Raw genomic sequence first — 20,760 nt, 5'->3', positions numbered from 1 at the left:
GATACATAGTATCATGGATTCTAGCAAATACCAACAGATAAAAAACCAAAGCCTAAAGGCTTCTGCTAGAAATCTTATAATGTCCCTTATAATCGTCTTCCATCAGAACAACGATCCAAAACAAACATCGAAATCAACATAAAAATGTGTCACTGAGCACAAAATGAGCTTCTGCCATGGCTGTCCCAGTCCCCTGACCTGAACCCTATGGAAGATGAGTGGGCTGAACTGAAGAGAAGCAGCGCCAACATGGATCTGGGAATCTGCAGGATCTGGAGAGATTCTGTATGGAGGAATGGTCTCTGATCTCTTGCCAGTTGTTCTCCAAACTCATCAGGCATTATAGGAGAAAACTCAGAGCTGTTCTCTTGGGGGAAAGGAGGTTGCAATAATTGGTCCCAACATGTTTTGAAGAAAAACATTTATTTCATAATGTGATTTTCCCCCCACTTTCAAATGTTTTACTTCAATGAAAGGTTAGATTTTTGTTAATTTTTTTAAAGGGACTATGTGTAGTTTTTTTAGGAATTTTATTATCTAAAATCAATATTTTTATTCATAAATATGTCCTCAATGGTGTACAAATACCTCTGCCAATTATCTGACTTATTCTCGTAAACGAAGAATTTATTATCTTTATATACATGTGACGGGTAGGTTTTCGTTCAGAGTCAGGGTCACGTGACTGAAAGCTGCAGAAACGGAGGAGCAGAGCAGTGAAAGGCGCTTGTCACTCCCCCGGCAAGTCAGTCAGTAATTCATACTGTAACATTTGTTTGTTCGTTGAGTTTTATTAGAGTTTTATTTTATTCTATTAGAAGACATCCTGTCATAGCTTTTTGGTACAAGCTACCATAGATGCAACACGCATTTGAAAAAGCGAGGCGCTGGACAGCACAATTCGTTTGAATGCAAAATACAATTTCACCGCTAGATGGGAGAAATTCCTACACAATGTACCTTTAATGAAAGATCAAGAGGTAAAAACAAATTATTTATTTTGACAGCCGCCTTAGCTAATATTTACCAAGGTTGCCAATATTAGTTGAGGCCACATTACATACAAAATTATATAGGCCTGCCTAATATATATAACATACACACACATTTTTTTTTTAAGTAAGTCTGTGTGTGTGTGTGTGTGTGTGATAACAGTCAAACTATTTACCCAGGAATGGTTTCATATATATATATATATATTTTTTTTTTAACTTTTTTATTACATTTGCACTTAAACTCAACCCTAAAATTTAACCAAGAATGTGTAAACAGTTTGCAAATCCATTCTTGTTTAAATTGTACCATTGAACTTAAACAAGCATAATGAACAGTGAATTATGTTTTAATTCTGTGGTACAATTTTACAGAGGATCTGGAAATAGTTTACACAACAAATTCTCTGTATAACTTGAATTTGTGCAAATTTAATGCATCAAATCACAAAAGAATGAACCTATGAATGATTGCTATGAACAATTCGCCTAATGAAACAAGCTGAGCAAATTTCCCTCTTCAGAGCCCCATTCCCTGTAACTGTCTGGAAAAGAGCAGTGTGAACGTTCATCAAAACATCTTCTACGTTGGTAAGGGTTTGGATCGACGGTGAACCATATCATGATACATCAGGCTTACATCATCACACTGAACTTGCTTGCATGTGAACTTGTGTAAGCATGTCCTAGTTTCAGTCACAAGTCGAGTCACTTTCAAGACAAATAACACGATTCACACTAGTCATTAAATCTTTTATTATGACCTTAATATAAACACGATGACCTCCAAAATGGTTTCGGATCATAGCTTTTTTTTTTTAGACATATAAATACAAATCTCAACAAGGGAAAAGAACAGAAAGTACAGGAGGGAAATCCATACAAAAGGTTGTTCGCCAATTAATTGGTTTCCTCGATGAAGGGATTGCTCATGACCCGTTGTGTGTGTGTGTTTATCACAGTCCAAAACAAAAAACGTTCCCAAACAACTGAATCACCGGCCAGTGCTGTCAATGACATCCCGGTGCTCTGAGATCTACGGCAGCCCAACTGTTCAAACCGTCAACGCTTGACTGGAGAGAAAGGCATTTGAGAGAGTCGGTCCTGTTCCTGTGGGATTCAGACAGAGCGACAGCTGGATAAAATGGAGAGCGCTCGGACCTCAAGGCACTCGAGACGAGACCTTCAGACTCACATTCCTCTTAGCAGGAAGTGACTTACTCTCTCACAACACGAATCTTCACCCTTCAGAGACCAACATTTTAGGTTTCTTTCTACATGGCGAACAACAGCGAAACCAATTGGAAGACCAAACAATTATCTGTTAAAACCAAGGGTACTTTTCGCATTTCACATGCATTTTCTGGGCCGAAATGCAGAGGCTGATCTATCACCCCTTGATGATTAAATGAAAATGGCCAATTCTGAAAATCCTCTCTCAACGAACCCATGCCACAATTAGACACAGACGGAAATGAAGACAAAGATGTGAGGCGATTCAATGGACCTCATTTATCAAAAAACGAGCAGAGCAAATGCTTGTAAATTGTCCGTAAAAACATTCATGCCTAAATTATTGTGAAAGTTTACCCAAGAATGGTTTTATGAACATTTACAGATTAATTTAAATACTTGGGTGTGTGTGTGTGTGTGTGTGTGTGTGTGTGTGTGTGTGTGTGTGTGTGTGTGTGTGTGTGTGTGTGTGTGTGTGTGTGTGTGTGTGTGTGTCTGTGTAAAACTAATTGTACATCAATAAATCCATTCTTACTACCAAATTAAAAATCTCAATTCACACAAGACTGCTTTTGTGAATAATTTATAAAGTAATGGAAAAAAAATGTCTGGATGTATTTTTTTTTTTTTAAAGTGTGCCGAAAAGAACATCTAAACGGCCGACACAGAGCGTGCATGTATCGCCTCACAGCCTTGATTTCAGGCTCTTCGAATGAAATGAACGAACGAGGTCAAACGGCAAATGAACTTATGAAGGGAAGGTGACATCATGCGAAACTAAAGAAACGGGCCAATCAACGTTCGGATCTAGACTCGGCCTTCCCACACTATACCTTCAGAAACACCAATAAGTGACTCTAAACCAGTCCTCGTCAACGGAGTCCAGTTGGATGGGTTTCACAGAATTCACACAGCGCGTTCAGCAGAGAGTGTGAGGTATTCGAGTCACACACACACACACACACACACACACACACACACACGATCAGAGGCAGTGTGGATCCCATGAGCTGGACCTCAAAACATCACACTGCTCTTTACATAACAAACAGGACGTTTTTTTAGTTTTCTGCGAAAAAAAACAACAAAAAAAACTTTTTTTTATAAAGCTTGAGTCTGTATTTCTCCACCACAGTTTCAGTTTAAACAATAATCTTTCTTGATGTACACGATAAAAGTTGGGAACTTATCAAACAAAAACAAACAAAGTTGGGAACTTATCAAACAAAAACAAACATTGTATTTCAAGTCATCATTACTGAAAAAATAAACCAAACGAAATCAGGGCGTCTTCATCTGAAACAATTCTGACCAGGATTATTGCAAAACTGTTCCTGGTCATTTCCTGTTTTTTTTCCTCTCCTTTATATCTAGAACAAAGATTTGTTTTTTATGATTCACAATAACTTCAACTCAGCATCTCCGTTATGTCTGAGGCCATGTGCGTTTGGGAACAAACAGACGATAGTCATATAACAGCCTCTGTTAGGAACTCAACAGAACAACTACCTCTACAGAAACACATCCTCCTGCTTCTTCTTCTTCCCGGGACGCAGAACAACACAACCACATGATACGCCCTTCATCGTTGCGGTCCGTCGGCCGCTTTATTGCGAGTGCGTGTCTCCGACACAGAGCGACGACCGAAAATTTGCTGTTGGAGAGTTGAACGTCTCTTTTCATACCTTCCATAATTTTTTTTCGTTTTTTCCTCATAGTGGTTCTTTCCCAGGATTGGACTAGAAATGAAATCGACGGTAGATAGAAAAAAACGCACAAAAAAACAAAACAAAAAAACAGATCTCCGAAAGGAAGAGAGATATTGTTCATCTTTAGGAAACTGAAAGAAGGAGTACCGTGTCTTTCCCCCTCGGCCGTCCAAAAGTCTCTGAGTGTTTCCCGCGCGGGAGTCTCATCTCTGGCCGGTCAGGGCTGAGGCGACGGGCGTCTGCGGGCCGCTGCCGGGCTGGGACACAGGGGGCCACGTGAGCGGCTGGTGCATGTGGTGGTGGTGGTGGTGGTGGTGGTGGAGTGTGTGGTGTCCGGTGGGAGAGGATGGGGGCAGCCAGACGGGCTGGTTGGGCGGCGAGGAGGCCCAGAAGGAGCCGAAACCCTGTGAGGAGGAGTGTGTGGGCGGAGGAGGAGGGGAACACGCCATGGACACCTGGGCAGAAGCAGCGCCGGTGGACTCGGACGTCCTCAGCTTGGAGAACATGGTGATGGCGTCGGGGAAGTTGGGTGGCGTGGCTGGAGTGTTGCGTGGAGTGCACATCTAAACACACACACACACAATCATCAGATCAGTTTGTGGAAACTCCAGTCTAAAACATGTAGGGTTATTATAGTTAACTCAAGCTAAAACCATTAAAAATAAACATTTAGTTACTTGAAATGAAAGACACTGTGGTAACAAATGTATCAAAGTCCCCCTGTGGTGAAAATCAAGCATTTAAAATGTTGTTTATTTGTCTATGTGGTGTTTTTAATATGCTTTAAGACAAACAATGTGCATATTCATAATTCAAAACTCTTGCTGAGTATTTTCTCCTTAAAACTGCAGCGAACCAAAGACAGTCTCAAAAACACGGTTTGAAATCGCTGGTGTTTCTGACGTCACAAAACTACAGTAACCAATCAGATCAACGTGTGATCGTCAACCAGTGGATCTCTGAGCTGGTGTGAGTGACTGGAGGCGGGGCTAATTTGCATATTCATATAACCGCGTATACTAAATGAGGCAAAGTTACATTCAAGCTATTTTAACGCTTAAACAGGTGGAAAATGCTAAGCAAAAAAATATTTCATTTCATTTTTTATATCATCTGGACTTATATAAAACATATTCAAAAGATTTTTTTTTTAAATTTGATATATTTAGGATTTTATGATTTGTGTCTCCTGAGATACGTTGCCTGATTAGGGTGTAAAAAAGGACCAAGTCATTAATCTGTTAACTGTTACTGCCACTGTATGTTTAAAACAATACTTCACCTGATCTAATGTTGACAAATTATATATCATTGAAAAGCTTACGAACTCAAGATTCAGCCCGTGAAACCCGGGGACGTTGTGTTACCATAGAAACGGTACTCTAAATTATTTTAATGGGCTCCTCCCCTTTTGGGCATCGTCATGTTTCATAATTTATGATCAAAACCTTTTCTAATCTTGACAAAACACATATTGTCGGAAAGGTCTGAGTCTCAAGGTTCCATATTTTGTGACAGAAGTGATATTTGGACAGAAATGTATTAATTTGTTATGGCAGAATGCATACAATTAAATTCAATGGAATGTAAGTCACCCGGTGGCCATTTTTGGTATTATGCCTAAACAAAATCTCATGGGAACTTCAATTTTTGTGATATCAACTTTTTAAATTTGGAACACAACTATAGATATATGGAGATATATGGCTTTGATTTTATAGTAATTTTATAGTAAAAAATATTTTGTAAAATATATATTTTGTAAAAAAGAATAAATATTAAGTACAGTATATTTGATTTAATGTAAGTTTTAAACTTCCTTAACTTTTTCATACTTTCATTTTTTGAAGTGCTTTCACTTCAGCAATAATCTGCTGACTGTTTTTTTAAAACAAGACCAAACTTAGGTCTATATTCCAAAACATTCTTGAATTGCAGTAATGATAAAGTGGAATGTTTTGTTTTACATAATACAAAGTTTAGTTTACAATCATTTAAGTTTGAATAGTGCATTTTAAATAGAGCTAGTTTAATCCCTTTTTTATACCCTAAACAGGCAACGTGTCTCAGGAGACACATACATTTCAAAACGTGCTAAATAACATATTACTTAATTTTCTCCTTCAACACCTTAAAACAATGTTCACAATTGATGTTAGTAGAATTCTTCTTTTTTTTTCAGAGGAAAAGTAAGTTTAATATATATTTACAAAATCTGAATGTTCTGCACCACTGGCAGCCATGTTGGATTTAGGTCAGGCTGACTAATTGATCACAAAAAATTTGAAGCAAATCATGTGACCAGCATACTCAAGACAGACCAGGCTGTCAAAAGAGATAAAGGATTTGATGAAAAAATCATTCTTATGCCCCAAAAAAGACAACAAAAACTATGTATCTGGTGAGACACGTTGCCTGTTTTAGGGCTAAGGCATGACGAATTTTTTTCAAGGTAAAAAACGTTTAAATATGTAATTTTGGTGATCAAACCCGAGTTTTAAGTGATAAATTGATTGCATTTATTAATTTGGAATAAAATTAACAAATAGGACATCCAACAAAAAGAAAAAAGATATCGGCAGAATTTTCTCCTTTACCTATAAGACTTCCATTAATAACTCTTAAATAACTCTTATGATTGGCTAACCTTTCCGTAAAGAAAAGGAATTTTCTCCAGTGGTCTGGAAAAGGAGGTTTGTGTTGCGTTATAATACGACGTGAAGTCTGCAATCATCTACATCACACACAGATGCGCATGTCAGACGCAGATGAGGCTTTATGGGACCCTTAAACTCAGGTATATGCTCAGTAAGCAGGGTCAGAAGTTCAAACTCAACAACATTGTGCTGAGCATCAGTCCCGTGATTCCCATAAAGCCTGAGTTTATGTTTGCACTGGTGGCCTTAGTCTGTCCTTCTGCTGTTATGAAGGAAAGTAGGACACATATAATTGACAGCAGTTTGAGCTCCTGATAACTGCTCCTTTAATAACCACACACACACACACACACACAGTGTGTGATCAGCTGACTGATATAAGAGGAGGAAGGGTTTGTAACACAGGAGTTTATGGAGTTTAATTTCGGTTGAGCAGCTTTGATGAGGGTCAACGGGACAAAAACACATCAGTCTGTTAAGTAGGTCATCAGTGTGGATATAAACACTGAAAGGTCAAAACATTTGACATCAACGGTGACTGGAAAACTACACTACACTCCTCTAACAGATCTTACATTCTGTATTTTGCTTCATATTTTAGTATCCAGTGGCCGTTTTCAAAATCAATGGACTAACTAAATTTGCATAGTAGCAGTTTCCAAAATATTGTAGCTCTTCGCAGTAACAAGCTATTTTTAATGGTGCAATACTTCTACATTTCATCACATTTACAGACAACAAAAGCAGGTCCTTACAATTGGGGAAAAAACGCTAAAAGGTTTAGGTAACACGAATTTATGCGTTTTCATAAATAGATGAATAAATTTAAACATTTACATAATTATAAAGTCAGTCCTAGCTTCATTGCAGTTGCTACTGAAGACCTAGCTTCAATGTAGTTGATTAATTTTGCAGTTGGCAAAATTAATCGTTGTAATTTGATTAATCAATAGAAAAAAAATGCAATTCAACAAGTAGCAGTCATCACGCAAATGCCTTATTAATAAGTTTTTAAAGCTTATTCTGTGCTGGCTTCATGAAACTATTGTTTGTCTTTTGTTTTTTAGATTAATCTTAAGATCTTAAGACATTAATAATAGTAATTTATTGGAATTATTAAACAGAAATATACTTAGATACCATTAAACTACATTTTACATGAAGGACTATTTTACATTAAAGTCACCATTAAATCAAAAATGGCAATTCTTGTTTTTAATGGTATATTGCAGGGTTTATTATACATGATCTATCCGTGCACATCATTATTCATTTAAATTCATGTGCCTCATTATCTTTAATCTAAATAACTTCCCCTCCCTCTTGCAGCTCATCTCTTCTCTGATGATGCGTTTACTGGCGTGGGGGCGGAGCAGCCTGTCACTCACATGAGATCAGCCAATAGCAAACCACAACCATCCAATCAAATCCACATGGACAATTTGAGACAAATATTAGCGATTATTTGAGCTAAAAAGCTGAGACGAGTCGTGATGTTTGAAATAGCCTTAAAGGGGCTATATGTAAGAATGTTCATGTATTAATCAGCTTTAATCAGTATTAAAAAAAACTTTATAAAAAATAAATTTAAAAAAAAGTAAAAAAAAAGAGACCTTCCCTGAATTCCTAGGTTGTCCATTAAAGCCTGTAGACTGATATTTATGTGAAGGTCTCAGGACGTTTTTGCCAGGAAAATCAAAAGGATATGACATTTACGCTATCCCGAGAGCCTCTCTTCCGTTCAGTGACGCATGAAATGAATGCTTATACAAGGTTCAAGATAACAGCGAAGGAGAAAGAGCTGTTCTGTACTGTAATGTCAAGGTTTCATGCTAAGAAAAAGGATTAATAAAACTATAGTCTCTCATTTGCAGATCTATATAGTCTCAAATATACTTTATAATCAAACTATCATAACAGTGTGAATTTAATGACCTCATCTGTCGACATGATGCCGGTGAATTGCAGAGCTGATGCAAACATCCACATCACCATGATCAGATGCTTTCTGAACTGCTGTTTTCTCACTGCTATCGTTTTTCGTTGTGTTTATTTTGTTATTGAGCGGAAAACGTGCAGCACATATTAACATATTCATCTTTTAGTGGCTCTCAGAAGCGTGGATGGCGTCGGGATGTTCGCTAACAGTAGATCACTGCAAAGGTATTTACAACTTATTTTTACTTCTAAGTGAAGAATGAAAAAGTGCTTCAGGGATCGAATCACGTTCAGTCTTATGCGTGATCGAATCACGTTCAGCCTTATGCGTGTTCACGAGTGCGAGCAATTAGTTGCTGGCTGCAGTTCACTTAATGGCCACCGGTGTCGCTAATAATAAGAATTTTTAAGCAGCATTGTCAAAAAAGCTATCAATTGACCCTTCGCTAAGCCCCGCCCTCCCTAGTTACTGTTGCTACGCCTGTCAGGCTTTCGCGCCTGGCACGTCTATTACAGTGTGTATGCACCGGTGTCAGACATTCCCAATGAGATAATTAGTAATTTTTGGCGAACGTGAAATATCTGAGAGAGCAAGACAAAGGGGACTGCAGTGTGCATTCGAGGGATATATCCACGACATAATATGCAACCCATTAGAGAATAATTTCATAAAAATTGAAACTAAAACGTCCCAGCGCAAGCAGCAGCCGCCTCAGACGCTGACCATTCGAAATGGGAAACACACAAATTGAGGAACAGCTATGTTCCTGCACAGCAGGGTAAGTGAAATTATATTCTAATAATTATAAATCAAACACTTCATCCATAAATCTTGTGGAATAACACTAACACCGGGAGAGCCGCGATCGGATTGGGGTAGTAACGTTAGGCCGTCGATTAACATAATGACATCATGTCAGTGAGCAAAAAAGTATGTCAGTGAGCCTCCGTCTTGTCTTTTATCGTCTTATTTTACGTGAAAATATATGCATTATGAACAAAGAACCGTAATTATTTCCAACTTCCAAGCAATAACGTTAGGTGTTTTTTGTTAATCCTGTCGACAGTTGTGATTGGGGTCTCCCACACTGCTTGATCCACACACATCATTTCCCCCCTTGGCTTTTAGATTTTCGGGAAGTAAAAAAATTCCACTCCCCCGTCCAAACTTTTAGATTTGCACAATCCATACACACAACGCTTCGACATGTTTCCCTCGCTTGAAAGCTTGCCAGACCTCCCCGCGCCTAGTTACGGTTGCTAAGACACGATTGGCCAGTGGCGGTTTTCGGGCGTGGCTTAGCGAAGGGTCAATTACCACAGTGGAAGTTAAGAGCGCCGACATAAAACAAACACTATTTGAGCTGACGAACAGTGTATAGGTTTACGGGCTCCAGTGAGTGGTTTGAACTACGCAGGGTGGAGTGTTTTGCTATGAGACTTCCTTTTCAAGGACAGTCATGACAGTGTGATGTAAACATGATACAGCTTGTCAAAGGACCTGTTTGAGACCAGAGGGACTCTCTATAGGGCTCTGCACTGCCTCAAGAGAGAGTTGAAGCAGGCGTGGGCCAATAATAGCCCTGGTGCTGCTGACAACTTACTATTACTTACTAAACTATGTATTATGTAAAACAAAACATTCCACTTTATCATTACTGCAAATTGTAAAAAAAAAAAATTGTACTTTTTGTGTTGAGAACAAAACGGAAGTGACATCTGTGGCCCTCTGGAAATGGGTCCCATGCGTTTATAAATGCCTTTGTACTGACTGCATCCGTATCATACAGACACACTATAATAATAGCACAAATGCACACAAATGCTTCTGATCCAATCAGATCCTGCTCTTGGGTTTGCTCCGCCCCCTTGTCCATATATGGTCCCCAGCTGCATGATGTAATGGCTGCTCTCAAAATAAAAACAAACACAGCTACGCTTCCTGCCTCTGCTTTCCTCGAACACACTCTCTTCACATACAGCCAGATTAAAAGAGGGAGAGGAAAACACATTCAGGCACGCACATGTCGAGGGTGGAGGCTGACGCTGAGCTTTTAAAACGCAGCATGACTGCAAGAATCATATCGCGACATGTCCATGGGGACTGGTTCTGTAAGAAGAGAAACTGATTGCGTAACCCTCGGCAGACTGAAGAACAGCGGTTGCACGTCTGTTTTTGTTCGAGAGGAAACGGCTCGGCTCATGTTTCAGCCGTCTGATGAGGTCTAGAAAACAGCTGCGTGTGTGTGTACAGACACAAAAATCACTTCATCAAGCCCCAGACCATATGACTGAGGCTGAGATCTGCTCCCATCGCAGAGGGTTTTGTCCAACACATCCTCAAATCAGTGTTTAAATAATTTATAATATCATCCAGGAAGACAGGATACATGAGTGGGAGTCACGTCCGGAAAATTTTCAGGCTGTATTAGATACTCTTTTAAAGTCCCCATGAAATCAAAATAGTCTATTCTTATTTTGTTTTTGGGAATATTGCAGTATTTATAAAAAAAAATAAAAAATGTCCCTGCACATCTTTCGAAAACTAGTCCCGTCCGAATAGGGCTAAAGTCTGAAAACAGGACTTCAACGCGGGAACGTGTTCCGTGTGAACCAGTAAGTTTTAAAACCGATCCATAATAGAAAATGGATAATTAATCAAAATAAAAAATAAAATAAAAATAAAAACTAATCCTGTGCAAACAGTAAAATTCACAACCCAAAACTTCCTTCCTATTCCACACAGGCCATTTACTGAAATTACGCTGCAACAGAAATAAAAGTTGTGAATGGTCATGAAAAACAATTGACAACATTGTCTACGAAGCCCCGACTAGTGTATTTCAGGCTCTTTAATAATATCTGTGGTCTTCGGGAAGTTCAGCCCCTCATTATTCTCTCAGATGCTATGTTGAGAACGGGGCCGTCTGATGACAATGACAGGATGTTGAACACGACATAGCTTTTTTTTTTTTTTTTTTTTTTTTTCATGCTAAACAAACTTACCATCTGGTGATGACTGGGGATGTTGGACTCCTGGAAAAACGAGCTCAAAGCCGTCTGTGGAAAGAGAGAGAGAAAGAGATGGGGATGAGACGGAGGAAGCTGTGGTACAACATGAATGGGCAGAGGAACTCTGGTTTGGAAACGTCCCTCTCTCTTCCCTCCTCCAGGCCACGGGTCAGTCGGTTCAAGCACTCGCTGATCTAAAAGAGGGTTTCTAAATCGGCACATGCAATCTGTGCAGCATTCTAGCTACTGATACACTATGCGGGCTCAGAGCTCCAGAAAAATGTGAGATTGAAAAATACACAAACAAACACCTGGGCAAACCAGTTTTGCTCCCCAAGACAAGCATCACTACTTCTACCAGTGTTGGAGTTATGTAATCCGATTACTTTTTTCCAAGTAACTAACAAGCAGTGTTGCATTACTGTTAAATTTACAAGAAGTTACTTTTTCATATAGGCCAATTAGCGCAAGTAACTCGTTATTCATTTCACTTTTGGTGTGAAATGGCCTTTACATTAGCCAAAAACTACTTTTTATTTGTATTATTAAAAAACAAGCAAGCCCAGCCTAGGTGAGAAAAAGCAATGCAAAAGTAACGTAACATTACTTTCCACAAAAAGTAACTAAGTAACGCAATTAGTTACTTTATTAGGGAATAAGGCAATATTGTAACGCATTACTTTTAAAAGTAACTTTCCCCAACATGGATTACTACTGCTTACACTTGGGTTTTGTAGCGCTGTTTGTAGTAAGAACATCAATGATGCCTCAAATAATGCATCTGAGTCTCGTGGATGATAAACTGAGCAAAAAACCCAGAGACTTTTGAGGGATATAATAGCTCTTCTGACTCTACACGTCATATTAATCAAGCAATTTCCCTTGAATATATGCGAGTGTACACATCTTCATCATACTTCCAAAAATATGTGCACACTCGCATATATTCAAGGGAAATTGCTTGATTAAAACGTATTACTTGACTCAATCATCTGACATTTTATATTTTATAATTATACTCATGACATTGTTTCATGTTTAATGTTTCTTTTTCTTCAGCAAGTTTCTCACATTGTATTATGCCAACGTACAAACAAAGGTTTTCTTTTCTAGATTTCCTTCATCTTTTTATGAACCCTCTTCCTTCATTATACCAGGAGAGCTGACTTTTCCATTAAAGTCATTGGATATATACAATCTATTTTGAATAAATGATTCATTGAGCACCGCGTCAAGCCAAGAGTATCGCATCAATGTTTTCCGAGTAGGATTTGCTGATGATTCACGTATTCAGAGCATCTCTGAACTCAACGCATGGCCTTTAAATGGTCATGGTTTCAAAATATTGCCCAACACACGAGTGTCTGGCTTTCTGTCCCTCAACCCCTCGTCTGGTAACGCTTCCCTCACACTGAGCGCCCTCTTCTCATCCCCCACCCGGCCCCTTCCCCCTCTCCAGTCTTTCTCCTGTTCTCTCGTTTTGTTTAACAACAGCCACGGCTAGTGCAGGAATGTCTGCGGCTTGACGTGACACACATATCAAGATGAACTCGCCAATCCGCCATTGTTTCCGCTGCTACAGAACCACACAGTTCTTTGTCGTCAAATCTTCTCCGTCCCTCCCACAAACGCCATCATGTGTACAGAGATTGTTCTCATTTAAGTGCGGGACTATTGCTCACTTCCGACTGCACACACACGGTTATGGCTCTAAACAATGCTCGCTTGTAACACGGAGCATCTGTATTGTATTAACACTGGCACTAACTGCTAAAAGAGGGTTCCTCAATGTACAAACCCGGCATCCAATGAGTCGAACCCTGTTTGGTGAGATTATTTGGGATTATTCATGCACTACCTGATGCATATTTGCACACAAAAATGCTAAAAACTTACTAAAAAAAAAAATCTGACAGCTGTAATCTAATTGCCTTGGGAATTAGGAGGTGGAAAGGTTTTTATTGGTCTTAAAATTGCAGGCTGTTACAGTGAGCTTCCCAACGTAAACCCTAGACAACAAATTTGAAGGTTCGTAAAAATCTATCTTTGAAACTAGGGATGCACCAATATGAAAAATTTTATATTCGAAAGCCGATAAATCTAAATTCATTTTTTTAAATAATTTTTGAAAGCCTGATTACAAAAACAAAGTCTTACCATTAAAACCCATGTCCCAAACACCCAATTAATGTTCTCATTATAATATTATGTAGCCTATAAGACAGACCTGCACTGCACATGTTGCACGGAACTGTTTTCCTCCTTTTTTGAAGTGATTCCAATCATATTTCAAGCAATTCAAAAACACCACGGCGAACAGTGCGCATCTGAAGTGTCTCAACTGAAGGAAATAATCCATAATTTATCGGCTTTAATATATCGGCCAATTTTTCTTATCAGGACGATAACATTTAAAATGAACATATATCGGCCGATACCAAAATGGTGGCCGATATATCGTGCATCCCTATTTGAAACACATTCTGATATCAAACTAGCTAATTCTTTGCACATTACACCTGATTTCAGATTGTATAATGACGATAAATATCATAATGCTCCAATCAAATGGTCTCTTCCAATCTACATGGGCAGTTCTTGACGAGAATAATGCAATGTGAATCAGGCTGAAAGGTCTGGATTCATGAAAGCTGTACTGCGACAGAAGCCGATGACAACAGACAAGTTTGTCGAGTTTTGTCAGATCAGTGCTTTACCCCTGTCGCCGTTGGTCAGCGATTGGTTTCCTCTATTGAACATGTTATATCGGCACTTGTTGGGTTGTGGAATGTCATAAAAGTGATGTACCGTAATCTGGTGATTGCCGGCATTGGTTGAAATCTGTTGTGTAGCATGAATTGGCCTTCAGACGGCCGAAAATGCTGTTTGGCTAGGTAGCAAAAAAAATATTGTTTAAACAAACTGATCAAGAACTTTGTTGATTACAGATTAAAGGTGCAGTCACACTGTCGTTTGGCGAATTTCAAACTTCATGCGACAAAGTAAGTTGTGGAACAAGACAAGTTGTGGAATTGTTAAGTTCACATAATTTAATTAAATGAATTTTATTTAATTAAAGTCCCCCTGTAGTCAATAATTGTATCCCTTAAAACTCATCTTTGATCATCAAAATGACATTTAAACTTCATGCCTTAAAATAGCTTGAATGTAACTTTGCCTCATTTAGTATACGCGGTTCTATGAATATGCAAATGTGTATTCATTAATGAACATGTATTAACTATCCCGCCTCCACTCACTCACACCAGCTCAGAGATCCACTCGTTGACTATCACACGTTGACCTGATTGGTTACAAGGTAGTTTTGTGACATCAGAAACACCAGCGATTTCAAACCGCGTTTTTGAGACTGTCTTTGGTTCACTGCAGTTTTAATGAGAAAATACTAAGCAATGGTGTCGACTTATACATGGTTTGTCTTAAAGCACATTAAAAACACCACATAAACATATAAACAACATTAAAACTTTTCTTTCTTTCTCATCTGTTTTCTTTGAATAATGGACTTCAATGGCAATCAGCGTTTTGAAGTCCAAATCAATGCAGTTTCAAGGGTCTTTGAAGTGCTTGAAACGGCTGTACACGATCGCAGCTGAGGAGGGGGGTCTTATCTAGCGAAAACGTCTAGTCCTTACATGTGCGTACCCATATATTATATATATATATATTTATTTTTATTTATTTTTATTTTTTTTAAACCTATCATTTCGCTAGATAAGACGCCCCCTCCTCAGCTGCGATCGTGCACAGCCGCTTCAAGCACTTCAAAGACCTTTGAAACTGCATTGATTTGGACTTCAAAACGCTGGTTGCCATTGAAGTCCATTATTCGAAGAAAAATCCAGAAATGTTTTCCTCAAAAAACTTATTTTCTCTTCCACTGAGGAAAGACATGGATATCATGGATGGCATTGGGGCGAGTAATTTATTAGGAAATTTTCATTTTGAGGTGAACGAATCCTTTAAGCCTAGAGTCAGTGACGGCATCAATTTTGTTGCGTTGTCATTTTCTATGTACAATTTCTTTACATTTCTGTTATTCGTGCTAGCAGGACCAATGTGTAGTTGTTAAGCCGTTGTCTTCATTTATCGATGCATGAAATCGCAATAAACTAATTTAAATACGGTTCTCAGCTTGTTTTTGACGTGTAGCCTACATACAGAAAGCATTCAGGTAGCCCACAAAAGCATTATAATGTAAATTACAATCACAATATCAAGGGACACAATTGACAATTATGCTTACTGTCAGTTTCTAGTCGGTTTTGTGTGTCGAGTCCAGTCTCCCTGCAAATGCTGCTGATTTCCGCCATTACAGTGGCCCACAGAGAGCCATCTAACCAACACAATAAACCAGGTCACTTATGTGCAGAAAGGGACGGCGAATCAAACTCAATATGCCATCATGCGGACACTGCTCTGGGATTAGCAACAAACACTCGTAAATGTCAGTGAATCTGTTTTTACACTTGGTTTGATGGCTTGGCCCCGACATACCTTTGATTTGAACCTTTCCAGAAGGTCTTTTTCCACATTGTTTGTTTCTGAACTGTGATAGTACTAGCGTCAGATGTTTACCACTGTCACCAGGTTACGGCAACAGCTTCTCCGGTTTATTCAGGTTCATCATTCATCCTTTGGTTTTACCAACACAACAACACTGCACTTGCGTCCGCCACAGATGCAAGAGACACAGGCCATGGAAATTCAGGTAATAGATTTCTGGAATAAGTGCTTTCCAGGAAAAACTAGGCAAGACTTTACGTTAGGGGTGTAACAACATATCGTGTCACAATATATCGCAATACAAAAATGCAACAATATGTACAATATTTATCCTGGATATATGTAGCCTATTGTGTATAGTTCATCCAATATAAATATTACTGTGTGTGGGAAAAAAAAAGAGTTTTAGTGACACACACACACACACACACACACACACACACACACACACACACACACACACACACACACACACACACACACACACACACACACACACACACACACACACACACACACACACACACACACACACACACACACACATATATATATATAAAATGTTGAAAATGATGTATAATAATGCATTGCATATTTGTGGGTCCTGATAATGCCAAAAGTCTTATGTTACCAGTAAAAGTGGCCTACGTTATTTTAAATATCTAGTCAGTGAAAGAATGCAAGCATATTCGTTTAAAATAATTATGTTTTCAGCTTCAGAATCATGAATTTTTATCCTGGCGCAGGTTTCAAGCGCCAAGTCCAAACTTATTCATTTACACCCCAATGTTAAACCAAATTTAGAATTTTAATCAACAGTATATTTTTTGTTAACGTTTTATCATGTGTCTTGGAGTATCGCAATAATATCGTATCATGAGTTTGTGATATGTATCAAATCGTGACATGGGGGTATCGTTACACCCCTACTTTACGTTGATATTCAAAGCTTCCCGAGACTAAAATACAGGCGACGGCGGATCATACTTCCACAGCGTTTAAGCTTTGGCTGTCCCGGGCTCCTGATGTTATCACAGAATGAGATCAGAAGGTTAAGAGCAAGCTTTCTGACCCCTTCATCTGTCACCGAACCTATACGTTGTACAAGAGCCGCAGAGATCCAAAGGGGACACTTGTCCTAGACATGCACTTGGTACAATCAATCAAACCACTACTACACAACACCAGAGAGAGAGAGACCCTGTTACACCACCTGTTCAACTCAGAAGGAGATACATTTGAGAAACCATCTGGACATGGCCGATACTTCAGGATAAAATGGAGAACGTCAATGCTGAGAATGCAAACACAAGTGTGTCTGTTAGTGAAGGTGTGGTTGACTTCCTTTCTTTCACCATAAAAAAAAAACACACACCAGTAAAAGTTAACAAACACTAACCACAGAATATGAGGAAAGAGTTATGACAACACCAGTATGCCCTGATAAACAAGTGCTGTGCACCATGTATACTACGCACAGCATGAAAACATTAAGGCCCATTCACACCAAGAGCATCAACTATTAAGATAACTACATTATCGTATCATACACGATCAAACCAAAATGTACTCAGACGCCTTTAACATTTCTCCTATTTTATTCGTTATAAGTGTGAATTAAGTTTCTTAGGTTTATGAATCGTTTCATCTCACAAATGTCTCACAGTTTAGCCTACTTAATTTTGTGATCCTTGCTTACATAAATGAACTATAGTGTCCTGCACCCACTATTAATATATATATATATATATATATATATATATATATATATATATATATATACATATATATATATATACAATTATATCTGGTGTCTGCATAATTTTTGGTTTGACTAGGCTAAGTGTGCGCTGCAGTTTAGACTGAATCTGAAAACTCACTGCTATGAAAATAAATGCATGTGAAAAGAGTTTTTTTCCTGCCTCTTTATTTGTTTAGTCTACCAAAAGAAATTATATTTTTTACATCAAGTTTAGATTGGCAAAATAACTGGACGCCACTTCCTAAATGAAATGTCCATGTAATGAGGTCATGTGATAACAGCATAGCACACTAGTTATGATACCGTTATCAATAAAAGCGGTTTCACACACTATTCTTTGTAAAAACAGGCAGCATTCGAGTCCAAACACACCAGAGTAAACTTTACCCTACTTCCTAGGGTTGAGCTAAAGGGAACTGACTTTCTCATTGGCTTACTACACGTATGTGTACTTTATAGACAATACACACATTAACTAGTCAAACCAGTGTGTGTGTGTGTGTGTGTGTCCTGTACTCAACCACTGGACCATTTCAAACAATCAACACAATGAACCTACTAACAAAAACCACAACAGGAACAAAACACACACACACACACACACACACACACACACGTGAGAGAATGTGAATGATTAAAGTGTGCTTGGGTTATTTGTCTGAATTTTCACGAGGGAATGTAAATAAAAGAAACGGTCTCTCTCTCTCTCTTTCTTTCTCTGTGTGTGTTGCAACACTGCTGATGAGATCGTCTCGGAGGCATGTCCGTTTGTGGCAAACACTTCTTCCTTACAGGAAACACTCAAAACAACCACATGACACTTCAAATGTGAGCTGCCATAAAACTGGAAAACACTTCTTAATAAACCACCATAACAAATAGAAATTGACAAGAAATGCAACACTAAGCTGCACCATTTCTGTACTGTTCTTTCGTCACGGTTGTCTGGCAGTATTTTGTCTGTTGCACTCATCTTTGATGTAAACATCTCTTTGTGTGATGTTGTGTTCACATACTTTCAGTAAATGTACGATGGTTATGTCTAGTCATATCTAAGTCTATCCACCCATCTCTATATCCATGTGTACCGAGGTCATGGGTTTCGATTCCCAATGAATGGATGCATGAACTGAGAAAATATACACTGAATTCAGTGTTGCTTTGGATAAAAGCATTTGGCAAATGAATAAATGCAAATACATGTATAAATGTACCTCTTTTGACTAATCTTTTCATCCATCTAACCTTACCCATCAAATTTTCCATTCATCCATTAATTTACCTTCTATCTCTGTATCAATCCACCTCTTTATCAATATATCCATTTACATGTTTGAATAAGCCTTCAAAACAAGAAGGTTCAACACTCCCTGACCACCTTCGCCTTAATTTACATAACTATAAAACACACACACACACACTTCCATCAGACAGATAATCTCAGAGAGCTGCTCGTGGCTTTATAGGGGATTCAAACACACAAAGCTGCTCTGCCTCAGACCGGCTAACAGGCTAACAGCACACTAACGTTAGCCCTTAGAAAGCCACGAAAACATTAGGTCAACACGAAACGCTTTACTCATTCATTGTTTACAAGCAAACAAATGCGACGTGGCTTTACATAACGCGGTGAATGCAACCGGCGCGATGAAAAGGCGCTTTGAACGAACACACACATTGAAACATCTCAGTCCGCCTCTAGTGATCTGCGGTTTTGAAGACTAACTTAGTATACAGTATGTGAATAGTGTTGGTGAGGATGATTGATCGACGGTTACCTCGAACTGCCAGTGCGCCGCTTGCAGAAGCTGCTTCGCCTGATCCGCCGCGCAGCCCGCAGTCAAAACAAACTGGTTAATCATCACTTGATGTCTCAGTTCGTCCATATTCACCGACATTCGCTCCTCCGCGACTCCCGTGAACGGAAATCTCCGTGCGATGTGTGTAGCACTGTGTTCGTTGAAAGCGAGGCCCTTGCTTGCTTCACACTCTCTCCGTCCTCGCTCTCCTTTCCAGTAACAACAAATATTTTCATGTCATCATCATCATCATCACTAACAACAAACCCGAGCGCGGCCTCTGATTGGCTTACAGAGCCAAAACAGCGAGTATACACGGGCGTCCCATTGGTCCATCGACAAATTACCAATCGTCTCAAGTGACGTAATTTAAAGCAACGCGTCGCGCTTGGTTGGACGCTAGCGATCGGCATTGGTCAGAATAGCAGGAAGGCATCGCGGAGTTATTGCTCAGATGAATACTTTCTGTTTACATTGCTTTCACTGGACACACGCTTAGGCCTATACTGTGAGTGTGCACTGCAGTCTGTTGGGCATTGTGAGTCTTTTAACTATAGTCACCATGAAAAAAAATTGACTATTCTTATTTTTAATGGTATATTGCAGTTTATTATAAATTATTCATGTGCCTCATAATCTGTAATCATAGTAACCTCCCCCACAGTTCATCTCATCTCTTCTCAGATGACGTGTTTATTGGCATGAGGGCGGGGCAACCTGTCACTCACATGAGATCCACCAATAGTAAACCACAACCATCCAATCAAATCCACATGGACAAAAGCAAGAGGGCACTCTAGCAATATTACGCACTGTGTGAAAGGGGCTTTACTGTTATCTATGAGCTAATGTGTGCTACAAAACAATGACAAAATTTGCATTTCGAAGATGTAACGTTCAAAACCTACAGTCTCTCACTTCTGCCAATATGGACCAGTGATTTTGATGACATCACTCTGCACTTCAGCTTCTCATCAGATGTTCTGTCCAATCAAATGCTCTCTAGAATCGGAAGCCCCGCCCCTTACAGTATAAATAGACGCTGAATTTGCGGCAGAAATCGGTCACTTGTTCACACAATAACATGGTGAATGGGACATAGTGCACTACCTAGGGGATAGGGAACGATTC

General features: G+C 39.0%; 1 protein-coding gene and 1 long non-coding RNA gene across 2 annotated transcripts in view; one reads left to right on the top strand and one right to left on the bottom strand.

Annotated features, from left to right (window-relative positions):
• Positions 1–1,724: 1,724 nt before the first annotated feature.
• On the bottom strand, positions 1,725–20,068 carry ubald2 (UBA-like domain containing 2). The gene is made up of 3 exons (XM_077211627.1): positions 19,609–20,068; positions 11,536–11,589; positions 1,725–4,497 (listed from the first exon to the last, which is right to left on the bottom strand). Exons 1-3 carry the CDS (start codon positions 19,726–19,728, stop codon positions 4,138–4,140), a joined length of 534 nt encoding a protein of 177 aa, XP_077067742.1. The 5' UTR covers positions 19,729–20,068; the 3' UTR covers positions 1,725–4,137.
• The window catches only part of LOC143721338 (uncharacterized), a 135,603-nt gene continuing 123,336 nt past the window's right edge, over positions 8,494–20,760 (top strand). The window contains exon 1 of the long non-coding RNA XR_013196716.1: positions 8,494–8,754. This is a non-coding gene — a long non-coding RNA (uncharacterized LOC143721338). The remainder of the gene's footprint in view (positions 8,755–20,760) is intronic.

The sequence above is a fragment of the Siphateles boraxobius genome, unplaced genomic scaffold, assembly GCF_051911475.1.
Source record: "Siphateles boraxobius isolate OS27281-9 unplaced genomic scaffold, OSU_SipBor_1 66, whole genome shotgun sequence".
NCBI lineage: Eukaryota > Metazoa > Chordata > Actinopteri > Cypriniformes > Leuciscidae > Siphateles > Siphateles boraxobius.
Note: the sequence above shows the minus strand (reverse complement) of the source record. Positions and strands in the feature narration are given on the sequence as shown.

Excerpts from the sequence above, each read along its gene's own strand:
- ubald2 (XM_077211627.1), bottom strand. The coding sequence starts at position 19,728 with ATGTCGGTGAATATGGACGAACTGAGACATCAAGTGATGATTAACCAG. Across the intron at positions 11,590-19,608 it reads CGGCGCACTGGCAGTTCGAG|ACGGCTTTGAGCTCGTTTTT; the intron begins GTAACCGTCGAT and ends CTCTTTCCACAG. Across the intron at positions 4,498-11,535 it reads TCCCCAGTCATCACCAGATG|ATGTGCACTCCACGCAACAC; the intron begins GTAAGTTTGTTT and ends GTGTGTGTTTAG.